Source organism: Trichosurus vulpecula, chromosome 1, assembly GCF_011100635.1.
Source record: "Trichosurus vulpecula isolate mTriVul1 chromosome 1, mTriVul1.pri, whole genome shotgun sequence".
NCBI classification, from domain to species: Eukaryota; Metazoa; Chordata; class Mammalia; order Diprotodontia; family Phalangeridae; genus Trichosurus; species Trichosurus vulpecula.
This window is the reverse complement of record NC_050573.1, coordinates 309025659-309040462: the sequence shown is the minus strand read 5'-3', so window position 1 is coordinate 309040462 and position 14804 is coordinate 309025659. Positions and strand designations below refer to the sequence as shown.

Here is a 14804-nt window from a genome sequence, read left to right as displayed (position 1 = left end):
TGCTTTGCTGTCTCTGTCAAAATATTAGTTGAATATTATTCCTACAACTTTTATGTATGAGTAATGAGAAGGTAACCAAGGTTCAAGTCAGTAAGCTCTTACTGCACCTTAGCAGTTCTGTTAGGACCTTTATACATTTGGTAGAGAGACTTTCTGATATTGTCACTAACTAAATCATAGAACTGGGTCCACTAGCCCTTTCTCCCCCCAAAAAGCAAACTACTAAACAATGTTTTGTTGTTGCAGACGTGTGCATTCCAGACATTTCTACAACTTTTAGAGTTGTAGTTAATTTTTGGAGGATCTTTAGTGAATGAATGAACTTAAGATATATTTCATTGTGGAGTAAACATTATAATAAAATATAAATTGTTAAAAACAAGTGCAAACATTTTTAGGAGTCCTTTTTGCATTTAGTTTGGTTATGAAAATTTTGAGACTTTAATAAATAATTGCACTTGTTTCCTAGTTTGTTTGAGTGTTCTTTTTGTATGTTAGGATTTTTAGGGTCTCAAGTAATTTTTGTTTAAAAAAAAAAAGATGGAAATTCCTTCCAGAAAGGGATTATGTAGTTTCTTCACTTCATGAAAAATACTTGATAAACAAATGTTAAGAATTTTAAAAATGACCACTGCTCTCTTCCTATGACAGCACTGTTGGTACAAGTTGTTCTTCATTGGATGTTCTTACCCTACAACACTCGGAACAAAATGGGATGGTCATGGACTGGAGGAAAAAAGGCTGTGTTCTGCCACGGCCAGAGCACTGTACAGCATTAGTAGACCAGGTATGTGACCTTTTCCCCCCTACATTGTTTGCTCAAGATAAACATTACTACTCTTCTAGGACATTTATATCTGGAGAGAAAGTAAAATTAAAGTGACAATTTTTATCTGACATTTTATCTTGAAAAAGAACATTAAAGCCCTGATTTTATACAGGAAGATGCAGGTCAGGCCTTATAATAGTTAGCATATAGAGCTGTGTAGTGAGGGTGAGGGACAGCCAAGGGAGAATTCACAAAAATTGCACATGACCATGACCATCTATACTATAATAGGACTGTGATCTCATTGGCATGAATACACTCCCTCTGCTGGTATGAATGGCAGTTTCTCTGTGCCTTTTTCCTGTTGTGCAGAATGTCTTTCATGGAGGAATTCACCCAATGCCTTGGAAGCCTTTATTAAATTATTTTAATGTCTCACTGTATTGCTGCCCATTGGTGACAGGAATTTTGAAGCTAATTTGAAAGAGGACATTCTTTTATTAATATTTAATCTTAGTTTATTAACACCATTTAATTTTAATAAAATAAAGAACATAAATATAGAGGTAACCATGATGTATTGGAACTGATCGCAGAGCCAAAAAACCTGTTTCGAGTCCTGCCTCTGACACATACTGGCAAGTCAGCATTCCGAGTAACTCTCTCGGGCTGTACGTTTACAGATGAGGCACCAGCCTACATTGGTGGAGGGAATTTACTCTTTCTGAAGTTCCTTAATTTTTTTTTCCCAAAAAAAGTCATAGCCCTAATCCCTATCTTCTAAAATGTAGAACAAAACAGAACAGAGAGTCAGATTTGTTATAAAGAAAATAATGGATAGAGAAAGAACAAAATCAAGTACAATTAGTCCAGTTTTCAGGAATGAAAATACGAAGGCCTATAATAATTGAAAAGATGATAGGAAACTGTATTTCTTTTCTTCACCTGTAAAACTAGCTTTGGGAACAGGTTTTTTTCAGTACTACATACTTAAAAACCTAATAGAAGAATATCAAATGTATCAGCTAATTTTAAATTCTGTAATATGGATTAAACTCCATTTATTCCAGAGGACAGTAATTTGTACTTAGAGTATAGGACAATTTTTTCCTTCGCCCTAGGTACTAAGGCTTTAAATTCAATAATTTGCAACTTCCAAGCATAGTCAACAAGTCTGTGTACTTCCATAAGCTGTTAATTATTTATTCTTTTTTATTTTTAGAAATAAGATTTTTGGGAAAAGAAAATGGAACTGGTTCAAGAAGGGAGAAAGTGGGAGGTTGGGTGGTGAGGCACAACTAAGAATTACATATGTTTTGCCATTGCAAGCTGGATTGTCTGTAGTTAGCTGATTGTGATTTGTTTTTTCTTTTCTGATATGTTGTCTTGATATTCTTCTTTTAGCATGCAGCAGATAAATGGAGTTTATCTTCATTAAGCAAAAAGAAAGGAAAACCTCAAATAGAAAAGTAAGTTGAGTTTGTTACTGCCTATAATGAAGAATGTACATATAACAAATTATACCTCCTAACTGGTAGAAAATGTAGCTCATGCATTACTGTAAAACTAGTGTTCTTTAGCTGAAGTTCTAAATACTTCAGTTTGTCGTTTGAAGGTATCATTAAGATAATTGTATATAATTGTATAGGAAATGTTTGTATAAAACAGTTGTCCCTAAAATAAATTCAATGTAATGTACAGGGATAATTTTCCACTTGGTAGTTAGAGGTTGGGCGTTTATTTGTTTGATTTCTTGTGCATAGCATAAACAGTCATTAAGAAATATTGGTGATGTGTATGAACTTTAATTTAGGGAGAAAATTAAGAAGACAGACAGTAGATTGAACAGTAGAACTAATGGTGTTAGTGTCTCCACACCCCAGCACGTCCACGGAGGCACAGTGAAAGGTAAGAGTCTTTTTTTTTTAAACATAAAGTATTAATAAAGATATATGTACTGATAACAGAAATAAAGCCAAGGTTGTAAGTGACTTTCACAAGTAATTCTGCCTGCTTAGTCCTTTTTAAGAGACTAAACATGTCCATGATAATACCTAATAATTTAAAGGCCCATATATTTGTGTGTTTTTGGTTTTGTTTCGTACATTAAGCCTTTTTTACTGACTGCCAGTTTTCCATTGACCAATTATTATAGTTTCCTTTAGTTCTCTAGTCTGTACATTGATATAATTGGTGTGCTCCCTCTACTGGTATCTACTGTCTTAAAATTTTTGTGTTTAAATAAATCACTAAAAACAGTCTTCTGCACATAAAGACCTTTAACAAAGATTGATCCTGCAGATGGAGGTTTTTGTTCTGCAAATTGATTAAGTTTAATTGTTTGGCAATATAGATTTTTTGAAATAGAATGAATGTTTAGGGGAGTTGAATACTAAAGAATGTCACGTTTTTTTCCATTTTAAAAATAACTGAGTGACTGATAATGTAGACTAGCTTTAGAGAATGCCATGTCCAATCTGAGAAGTTTGTCTTAACAGCTTTTTTAGCCCGTATAATGACCCTAGGATTCCCTACCCTACCTTTCATTTTCCAGAAGACAGGTAAGTTGTATTTTTTTCATCTTAATGTCTTTTGTTTTTATGTCACCTCATTTCCAATTAAGAATAAGAGAGAGGAAAAAAGCAGTTAAGCACCATTAACCAACACATCAAAAGCATATGTGGTATTCTGAACCCCGTAGTCCCCTACTTCTACAAAGAAAGAGGGTGCATTTTCTCATATTTTTTTCAGATTGTTGTCATATTTACACAGTATCCCATTGTTTTTTTTTTTGTTGTTGTTGTTCTTTCCATTTGTGTGATCACTGTGTATATTGTTTTCTTGGTTCTGCCCAACTCTGTATTCATATTCCTCATTTCTTATGACACAATAACATTCCATTAAGTTAAATGTTTCTGATAGAACAAATACTTGGTGGAAAACTTGAGGATTTCCTGAGACTTCCTTGTATATCTTTCCATAGTATAGGTAAATGGTCCTCTGCAAAAGTCATAAGTACTCGTCTATCCCTTCTTGATGTGAAAGTGACCTGGGATTCTCAGAGGCTGAGCCAGGGGAACACAAGCTGGAAAGGATTAGAGTACAGGACCAGTGACAGACTTGTCCAAGAGCCAACCTGTTTAAGTAAAGAGAAGCTCAAAACAGAAGATTGGTCAAAAAAACCTCTCAGTAGTGTGTCCTCAAACACTGACAGTGGTGAAAAATGGGCCAGAGGATGCTAAGAATCAACTATCTTGCTCCACGACTTGCCTGAACAAGTTGCCCTATTGCTAGAGATACTAAGCAATATCCTATTGACATTTTCATTATTAATGAAATCAGAAGCCATGAAGAATTTGAGACTGAGACAGTTCAAAGAGAATCATCAGAGGTGGGAAAAAGGGCAGAGCTGGGTGATCATCCTGTACCAAAGGCAAGAAGAAGTGTGATCTCATGGAACATTTAGTCATCCTGCCCCCCTGCATTGCTCATGATCATCTTCTGCAAATAAATAATGTAGATCTTTGTCTAAATATCTGTTTCAAAGGATGAAAAAATAGGAAAGTTCTATGAAATACTTAACAGTATCTTTCTGAATATCTTGATATTTATTCAGTGACTTCCATACAAATGTGGGCATAAGAGAGGATGAAGAAAACTGTTGGGATTAACACACACATGCACACACACACACACATTTTTAGGCTGTTTAGAAACCTCTTCTTAAAATCACTGTTATTTTGTTCACATAGAGAAAACTAGTCTCCAGAGAACTTGATGTGAGATTCTACTAAGCCAGATAATCTAAGGCATTTATGGATGAAACTGGAAAGATAAGAAATTGATTTGAAATGAAAGAGAAATCTGTTTATATAGCTATCATATTCTCTTGGGCAGCAATAGTGAAGCCATTTTTAAGGAGCAGTATCTCTTCTGAAGTCAACAGAGCAGTTGGGCCTGACCAAATACATAAAAAAATAAACCTATGTTAGAGACGATACAATTTTAAAGGCCCTCAAGAATTGATTTTCAAGCTGTCTAAGGGATAGTCATTGGCTGCTGCTGGACTACTTTATCATCCTTTGAAGTCTTCATGGAAAACAATCATACATGGAGAATATCCTTAATCAAAATATGAGGGATGAAACAGAGGTAGCCTTTTGCTGACAATTATAGTTCACAGCTTTAGTTACCTAACAGAAGGGTGTAAATAATTATTTCACTTTATATTATTTGGTCATTTCAGGAGGATTTGACTTGTTAGAACTAAATTATAGCTTTAAAGACCCTCTTGAAAAGATATCTTTCACTTGTTAATGTCAAACAAGATTCTGTTCTAGACAAGAATACAGAGATAGCTTTACTCAGCTGAGATCACTGATTATCATTATCAAGTGAAACATAAAACATGTCAAATGAAGCATAAAACAAGGAAGGAGACCCATACTTACCAAGGGCATTTTCCATTTTCAGAGAGTAGAATCTGAAAAGGATTTTACATTCTTTCTTAAATTTTTTTTAAATTGAATTTATTGTTGATAGTGAGATTCTCCAAATTTTCCCATTCACAGTTGAGGTAATATTGTTATTTATCATCAATACGTTTATTAAGCACACCTTTATGTGTGTCAGGCAGCATTTTAGGTTCTGGGGATACAAATATAAAAATGAATCAGTCCCTTCCCTCAAAAAGCTTACATTTCTGCTGAGGGAGGCATGTTCATATATGAGTAAATGGAGGTTATAGACAGACGACAAGGTGATTTGCAATCCATAGTGGGGGGAATCAGGAAAGCTTTCTTGAAGGAGGTGGCACTTAATTTGAGCCTTGAAGACAAGTAGGGGTTTCATGTGGGGACAGAGCATTGCAAATGTGGGAGGCAGCTTTAAGTGATCCTAAGTTGCTTGTTGCATCAGTCAGCAAGCTTTTAGCATCGTCTGTCTTCTGGATCTTGGCAGCTATGTTAGGTAAGATTTCTGTTCTTGGAACTAGGGAGACCTGAGTACAAATCCAGTTTCAGACATTTAGTAGCTGTGTGACCCTGGGCAAGCCACTTAACCCCTGCCTTAGTTCCCTCTACTGTAAAATGGGGGTAATGATACCACCTCTATCTTAGGATTGTTATGAGGATCAAATGAGGTATTTGTTAAGCGCTTAGTACAGTACCTGATAGAATAGGTGCATAATAAATGCATGTTTCTTTTCAAGGTCAAAAAACAAGAAAGGGAACAAATAATGCTTTCATGGAGCTTGCATTCAATCAAAAGCCTAATTTTTTTTAATACCAGTCTTCTATTGGTGCAATATGGCTATATATAAATCGTGTGATACAATTACTTCATATCAATGTTGTAAGTGATTTAAAGGACATGGAAAGCTATAAAGGACATAGAAGCAGGTTGTAGCATATGAACAATTTTTTTTAACATGGAATATAGCTCAAGACATGAATGTGCACATTTGGCCAAGATAACTGCCTGAATGGAGGCAAGCCACTCAGCTCCCATAATCTATTACAGTGAAAACCTAAAAATAGTGCCAGAATTAAGTAACGATCAAGAAAATGAATTAGAAACTGCAGAAGTTATTCTGTCCATGCCAGAATCATACAAAAAGTCAGCCAAAAACCCACAAGCAAGGGGGGGAATGACATGAAAGCCTCTCAACTGTGTGACTAGACTGGGCCCAGGCATTCTTGCAGCTTTCAAGGCTGGAGGTCTCAAAAGTAGAGGACTCCCACTAGAAAGCCCCAGGATATAGTTCGAAACTCAAGGCTTGGATCTTGGAAGGGGCTGGGAGCAGGAGTACTTAGATTAGGATACCCTACACTTGAGGGCTCCAAGATGTCCCTAGCACTTAGTCCTCAGATGCCATAGAGGGCCCTGGATATCTAGTACTTTGATAGTTAAAGGTCAAGGGGAGCCTAAAACCTAACTCTCTGAGCATAGACACTCTTTATGAGGGTGGAAGTTAACATAGGAATTCAGGTAACCCAGGTACAGACAAGCAAAGAAGGAAGGTTAGAAGAGTCAAGGAAAACTCTTATGATGCTAGGGGTGCCCAAGGCACAAACCCAGAAAAAACCAAGAACTCCACGACACCTAAAAGCAAAACCTTAAAGAAAAAACATAGCTTGACCACAAGATCAATTAGAATTCTTAAAAACAATGAAGCAATAAAAGATCTTTAAAATAGTTTAAGTGAAATGAAAGCTTTGGAGAAAAGACTTCAGGAAAAAAAATAACAGCTTAGAACATTCCCATGTTAAGGCTCCTTGAAAATTAGGATAGACTAAGTAAAAATTTTATCACTAGGAAAAAAGAAATATTAAAACAAAATCAAAAAATTAAAACAATAGGAGAAAATGTTAAGGTTTCACATGTCAAAAATAATTGACCTAGAAACAGATTAGTAATAATTTAAGACTCATTGGACTACCAGGAAGTCATGACTCCCCTCAAAAAGAGGAGTTTGGCTATCAAAGGAAAAATACTGCAAAAGAGTTTATACAATGTTTAGCAGCTACCATTTTAAAGGAGCAGAGCTCATGGAATACATTAATTCAAAAGGCAGAAGAAAAAGGCTTACAATCAAAAATTCAGCACACATGTATTAAACACCTACTATGTGCCCAGGCACTGTGCTAAGTAAGTACAAGCCTACGTAGGGTAAAGGGGACAAGGAATGGACCTTTGTAAAATAGAAGACTTTCAAGAATTCCTGATGAAAAGACAAGAACTGAATAGAAACTTTGAAACAGAAATATGAGAATAAAGTGGAGTATAAAAAGGTAATACAAATGAGGAATTGAAGTTTCTAATTGGGAGAGGCATCGTTGGGGTCAGAGGGATTCAAGTAAGCAGGCTAAGGAGTACTTTAGATATGTTTTGGTAATAGAAGAAAGGAAAGGGGGAAGATAAACTAGAGAATAGAGGAGAAGGATGAGGAAAATTATTACCACACATTTGGGGAACACATACAAAGGAAGAGAAAGTGAGCATTGATGAAACTTCTTAACTGCTCTATCCTGCTCTGACCATAGACAAATACATACCAAGCAAAGAGTTTGAACAGAAGGGGGGGAGTAAGAGGGAGGGTAGATTTCAGGAGGCCTTAGTCATAATCATAACAAAACCTAAAATCAGATTGGGAATTGAGAAGAGGAGTTTTAAAAGGAAATAAGAGGGTAAGAACTTGTGATTTGAGATCTGGGTGAGGCGGGGATAGAAACAGGGACAAGGGAGCAGAAAGCTCATTTGATAAAGCATTTCATAGAGCACATTTCTGTTTCACTGCACTATTCTTTGCTTTGTAAAGAGTGGGCAGGAAGCAAAAAGAAGATAAAGTATCAGACTAAGATGGAGGGAAATACACAATTAATGACCAGGAATGGGAATGAGATAGTCTCATAAGACGGAAGGCAGTAAGCTGAGTGGATAAGAAAGCAGAATTCCACAGTTTTCTGTGTATAAGAAACACATTTGAAACATAAAAAATTATTAATCAAGGCCTAGATGCTTTAATTGAGCTAAAGGTGGAGGGGTGGGGGGGGTCGGAGGGTGGGAGGTAGTAGAAGGAGGGGAATTGTGATCATGATCTCAGAAAAGACAACAGGAAAAATAGACTTAATTAAGAGACAGAGAAACTACATTTTGCTGAAAGATATGTGGAATTGTAAATTGATACCTGACTTTATTTTTGTATTATTTATCAAGTCTTACTCAATTTACTATGTATTAATAATGATCAGGTTGCTGTGTATTAGTTATTCTCTCTTAAATGTGAACTTGAACTCTCTCTAAACTCTATAAGTTTTGTAGCTGTTAATCTCCTATTTTGCAACATAAGCCACCCTCCACCCACTAAGTTCCCTTTCTCAGGAGTTTCCAGCCACAGGGTACTCATTTATATCCTAATCTCTTAGAATTTACTAGCATGTAAACTGCACATGTCCTGTTCTCCCTCAGCAATTGTCAACCATGGGACTTCCCAAAGGATGTTAGTCTACCTGGTGATAAACTGAAGTAAATTGTGGTTTAAGTGACCTTAGCACTGACCAATCAGAAGTGAGATATGCCTTTGTTGTGCCAGATTGATGTCACTGTCTGTTCTCTTCTATGCGACTGTAAAAGAACTGCCTTGATTGTCAGATGGATCCTTGGCTATTGAAAAGTTTTGGGTCCCATTTATTGGCAATTGATAGCTTTGCTAATAAATTGATTGTGCTTAGAACTCTGTGCCTCAGTTTCTCTTTATCACAGATTTTTATTGCAACAGATACCATAGACATATACTTTATTTAATATACTTAAAGAAAATGCTGAATGAGTTATAAAGAGAAATTCTCTATTATATTATCTAAAACTATAATAGAGAAGGAATCTCAGTGTACCATGTTCAGAACTAGACAAAAAGTTAATGAGAAAGAAGTTGTCTGCAAATAGAATTTTAGAAAAATTAGGTATTATTTTCAGTTACATAAATTAACCCTGGATTAGGCCATTAAAAACCTCACAAACATGCAGAAATATTAAAAACAATCTTTAGTCAATGCAGAGCCATTGAAAAAAGAATTGCATGTTAATTGGAGACTAAACAATGCTATCCTAAACAGAAATGACAGATAATTTCATTAAAGATAACAACAGTAATAAGATACCAAAATTGGGGGGATGTCTAGACAGTCCTTAAGGGAAAATTTATATCTGTAAATATTTTCAACAAAAGAGAAAAGACAGCTAAACAAATTGGGGGTGTATTTAAAAACAAACAAACTAGAAAACATTTTAAAATCTTAATTAAATGCCAAAACAAAAATTCTAAAAATAAGAGATTAACAACATTGAAAGTTTAAAAAACTGAATTAATAAAAATTAGGGGCCGTTGTGGTTTTTTTTTTTTGAGAGGGAAAACAAAATCGACTAATTATTAGGCTAATTTTATTTTTAAATGAAAGAAAAAAACACATTACAAGTATTGGAATGAAAAAGAGAAATCAAAACAAATGAAAAAGAAATGAAGGATGTTATTAGAAACTTTTAGAACTTCTTGTGTAGAAAATTATATGCAAATATAAAACTTACAAATGAAATAGGTGAGCATTTACAAAAACATAAAATATCCAGATTAAACAACTCAATCATAGAAAAAGAAACTGAAGAAGCCAAAAATAAATTCCCAAAGAGAAAAACCCTGGGACCAAGTGGATTAACAAGGGGAAAAATATATATATATTTTTTAAGAATCAAAGATTCCAGTAATTCAGTTGGAATATTTCTAATATTTGCAAGCAAATTGCAAAAATACGTAATCTTGTCAAATTTCCTTTATGATACAAATATAGTCTTGATTGTTAAAGTCAGGGAAAGTCAAAACAGAAATAAAACTATAAATCAGTATCACTAATAGTGCTGCAAAAATATCAAATAAAATATTATCGAAGACTACAGCTCCATATCAAGAAGATTATATACTATGATCAAATTGAATTTATACCAAGAATACAAGGCTGGTTTAGTATTAAGAGAAAACTGTAAACATAATCGACTATTAATACCAGCAACAAAAATCATATGATTGTATCAATATCTGAAAAAATCTTTTGACAAACTACATCTATTTCTGTTTTTTTGTTAAGCACTAGAAAATTTTGGGAAATATACAGACGTTTCCTTAACATAGTAAGTTGTATATTTCTAGTACCAAAAGCTTGCAGTATGTGTAATGAGGATAAATTGGTGGCCTTTTAAATAAGATCAGGAGTAAAGCAAGGATGTCCACTGTTACTACTATTAGATATAATGCTAGAAAGGATAGCTATAGCATAAGACAAGAAAGATAAATTGAGGGAATAAGCACAGGCAAGGAAGAAGCAGAGGATATTATGATGTGCTTAGGGAACCCTAAGGAGTTGAATAAAATTTAATGGAAACAGTAACTTAAGTAATGTTGCAGAATTTAAAAAAAACATAAATCTTTAGCAATTTTGTATGATACCAACAAAACTCAGCAGCATGAAAAAAAGAGCAGCTGCATTTAAAATAAATACAGAAGTTTAAAAATACTCAGGCGTCTGCTTACTAAAACACTCTTTACAAAAAGAGACCTAAATATTTGGAGAAATATCCATTGTTTGTGGTTATCCCAAGCCAATGCATTAAAAATTATAATACTACCTAAGTTAATTTACTTATTTTATCCTATACCTATTAGACTCCCAAGTGATTCATGTCATGAACTTTACTACAAAGCAGTAATCAAAAACCATTTTGTAGTAGTTAAGAAATAGAGAAATTGATCAATAGAACAGATTAAGCACATAAAGACAGAAATAAACATAGTCACATAGCACAGAAACCCCAACTCCACCAGTAAGAACTTTCATTCAGCAAAAACTGTTGGGAAAACAGAAAAGCAGTCTGGCAGAAACTAGTTATAGATCAGTATCTCATCATATACCAAGTCAATGTCCAAATGGTTACATAACTCAAGACCTAAAAGTTGACATTATAAAGAACTAGACAAGCAAGGAGAATCCGAATTTCAAGTCTGTGACTATGAGAAGAGTTAATGAACAAAAGAAAGGACAGAGAGGATCATAGAAGATAAAAGAGGAAATTTGGATTACATAAAATTTGTCTTTTACTAAAACAAAGTCAGTATAGCTATCATTAGAAGGGAAGAAGTAACTTGGGGGATGGAGGGAACCTTTGCAACAAGTTTTACCATTGAGGATTCCATTGTCAAGATATATGAGCAACTGTTTTCAAATTTGTTAAGAATCAAAGCCATTCCCCAATTGGCAAAGGATGAAATATATGAGCAGGCAGTTTTCAAAGGAGGAAATGCAATATATTAAAAAGCTGTAATGCTCTAAATCACTAATAATTAGAGAAATGCACATTAAAGCAATTCTGAGGTTCTACGTTACACCCATCAGTTTGGAAAAATTGATGAAAAATGGAAAATAGTAAGTGTTGAAGGGGTTGTGGAAAAAGACACTTGAATAAATTGTTGGAACTGGATCAGTCCAGCTGTTTGGGAAGGCAGTTTAGAATTGTGCCTCAATAGCCTCTGACCCAGTGATGCCACTACTAGGCTTAACCGCAGATATGTTAACCACAGCAAGGCCTCTTGTGAATTGGGTGGATTTTTTTAATCAGATATTAACAGTAGCAAATGAACAAATTTCTCCAGGATAAGACATGAGGAATTGCAGTCTGCCCTAGTATAGAAGGTACCTGTAGTAGTGAGACTAATGGTTCATTTGAGTGTCCCTGTTTTACTACCTCTGTCATCGTGGACAAGGCTGCTAGTCTGCGGGCCTCATTTTCCTCATTTGTAAAATGAGGGATTTGGATTAGATGACCTCTGGTCTTTCCTCCCACAGGGTAGACATGGCATGCTGCTCCTTTGCTCAGTGCTGGCCAGGACCTAGTATGAGTAGCAGAAGAAGCAGGGATGCTCATTCAGCCCCGAGAGGGCAGGAGCAACCACTATCTCATTTACCCACAGACTTAGCTGCTTTTCCATTTTTTCAGTACACTTGAGAGGTTACTTGAACACTTTCTGGAGTGAATTTACAAACACTTTCAGAAATACTTTCCTCCTTTTTGCAGATATAAACTTGTTACATCATACCTCATTTTTTTCTCTACTCTGCATAGCTACAAATGCACTTAGTTGCCAACACGAAAGTGAAAATGAGACTACTAATAAAAATCACAAGAATGATTGAAGTCAAAAAAGTTAAATATGTGAATGTTGAGGATTGACTGTATTTTATACTTTAAAACTTGGTCATTGGTATATGTGGTAGCTCTGGATTAACAAGAATAATTCCTAGCATATTGTCTTGTATCTAATAGTCATTCGATGATTGAATTGATTTGATTGAATTTGGATCATCAAAATATCCTTGATCTCTGTCTTAGATAAAAACAAGTTTATTGTTGCTTCTTGGGTAACAGATATAATAATGCTAACTTTTATGTGTACCAAAATACCTTTTTTCCGTGTTAAAAGAGCCAAGTGTCACCTGTACATTTGGATAGTTCACTATATTCTGTCAATATATAGTTATAGATATCTATGTTAACTTAAACTTGTCTAAGCTAGTCAGTTCACATTGTGTGACAAAATATCCCCTTGATCTAATCAAGTAGGCCCCTTTTGTTGAATCTTAAGAATTGATATATTAAACTTTATTTGTTTTAAGCTTAGTTTGCCCTTTAGTCTCAACAGTAGAATTGAATTCTTTTCTGGGTAAAAAGCACGTTTTTTTTTCATTTGTTGAATATGTTATCTTTTGTTTCCAGTAAGACTCCAGATGGGAAATTAATTTCAGATCCTTATAGTATGATAAGACAAAGATCTTGTCTCTATTTTTAGATCCCAACTTGGATATTGGATCTGGGCATGATACATGTGGAGAAACATCTTCAGAAAGTTACAGTTCTCCTTCTAGCCCACGGCATGATGGGAGGGAAAGCTTTGAAAGTGAAGAAGAAAAAGACAGAGGTTGGATTTGTAGCATGTGTGTCTTGTCTCTTAAAACAGAAACCTGATTGAACATGTAAATAAAGTTATGGGTTTGTTTTTCTTACTTTTTTTTTTAAATAGTCCACAGCTCTTGGAAGAAATAAAGGCAGTCTGGAAGTGACTGCCTCTGGCAAAACTGGACTTAGTTTTTATTGTTTAGTCAATATCTAAGACATTCAACATCTAAAACATTCTGAAGCACTTGTATATTCCTAAGCATGTCTTTAGCTATCTTTAGTTTAATTGATTCATTGAACCTAATATCTTCCTTTCCCAATTGTGGACTCTTTGAACATACTGCTTTAACAGTTAGTAGTAAAGTTGCCAATTTTTTTATCTTGTATATAATGTTCAAAATCTTGCTGATTTTAGAGTCTTATATACATTTGTATAATGTGATGAAGAGCAACAGGAAGAAAGGTAGTGTCACAAAAGGTAGTGTCAGAAGATACTTCAGGAAATGTGAGAGAATGTGTAATTATTCTCACAGCTTGATTAATATTGGATTGGTTGCATCATTCAGGTGTACCCATTGTCTCTGGGTTCAGAATCTCAAACAAACATTTACCTTCAGATAGATACAGTGAAATCTAGATTTCAGCTCTCAAGTCAGATATGGATTTTTCACATGCAATCTAAAATTTTTCAATACCTTAATTTTCTACATTAGAGTAATGTAATATGACAAAGCTATTAGACTGATTTTGTATATTTGCTCCTACACAACTAAAATCACTTTAGTTTATCATAATAGATACTAAATATTATAATAGTTTTTATAGGACATGTAATAGTTTTGGCTAATGGTGACTGCCTATCAACGTCCTTAGGTTTTAAGGTCCTACTACATAGATATTAACGTTTGTAGTAACTTTAGCCACTTATTAAGGCATCACCCTGTATTATAGACTATATTGAGAAGCCTGCCCATTCAAATATTGTTCTCTTTTTGCCCTTGGGGTTGGGGGGGATCTTCTACTCTGGAGCCAACATGGGTTGGCAGACAGGACTTTTGCTAAAGGAAAGACAGATCAAAGGAAGCCAGTCCTAAGTCAGAGTCCATGAGTCATGTGATGGGTGAGTTTGAATAAAGATAGGCCAACAGTGTGGGCAGTTAAACCAAGAGAGTAAATTCAAGGGCAGTTCTGTGATTCTAAGCCATTTTAGGTTCCAAAATGGACATTCAGCTGCCTATCTGCAAATCTCCCCCTCACCCCCGTCTTTAGGATTAAAACATGCATTTCTGCACTTCAATAGTTAATATAAAAACAACTGACACTTATTTCACTTTGACAATTAGAAAGCACTTTTATACATTCTCATTTGAGCCTCATGAAAACCCTATGAAGTAGATTCTACAGGTAGTATCCCCATTTTACAGTGAGGCAACTAAGATTGTAACTTGTGCATGGTTAACCAGCTATGAAGTATAGGAAGTAGGATTTGAACCCATATCTTCTGAGTCTGTAGCCATTTTGCCACACTGCCTCCCGC

At 34.8% G+C, this 14804-nt stretch overlaps 1 protein-coding gene across 1 annotated transcript in view; it reads left to right on the top strand.

Annotated features, from left to right (window-relative positions):
* ZCCHC2 (zinc finger CCHC-type containing 2) overlaps positions 1 to 14804 on the top strand; it is an 86088-nt gene that overhangs the window by 65775 nt on the left and 5509 nt on the right. The window contains exons 9-12 of the mRNA XM_036756309.1: positions 652 to 787; positions 2174 to 2238; positions 2583 to 2677; positions 13161 to 13289. Coding sequence (XP_036612204.1) covers positions 652 to 787; positions 2174 to 2238; positions 2583 to 2677; positions 13161 to 13289 — 425 coding nt within the window. The remainder of the gene's footprint in view (positions 1 to 651; positions 788 to 2173; positions 2239 to 2582; positions 2678 to 13160; positions 13290 to 14804) is intronic.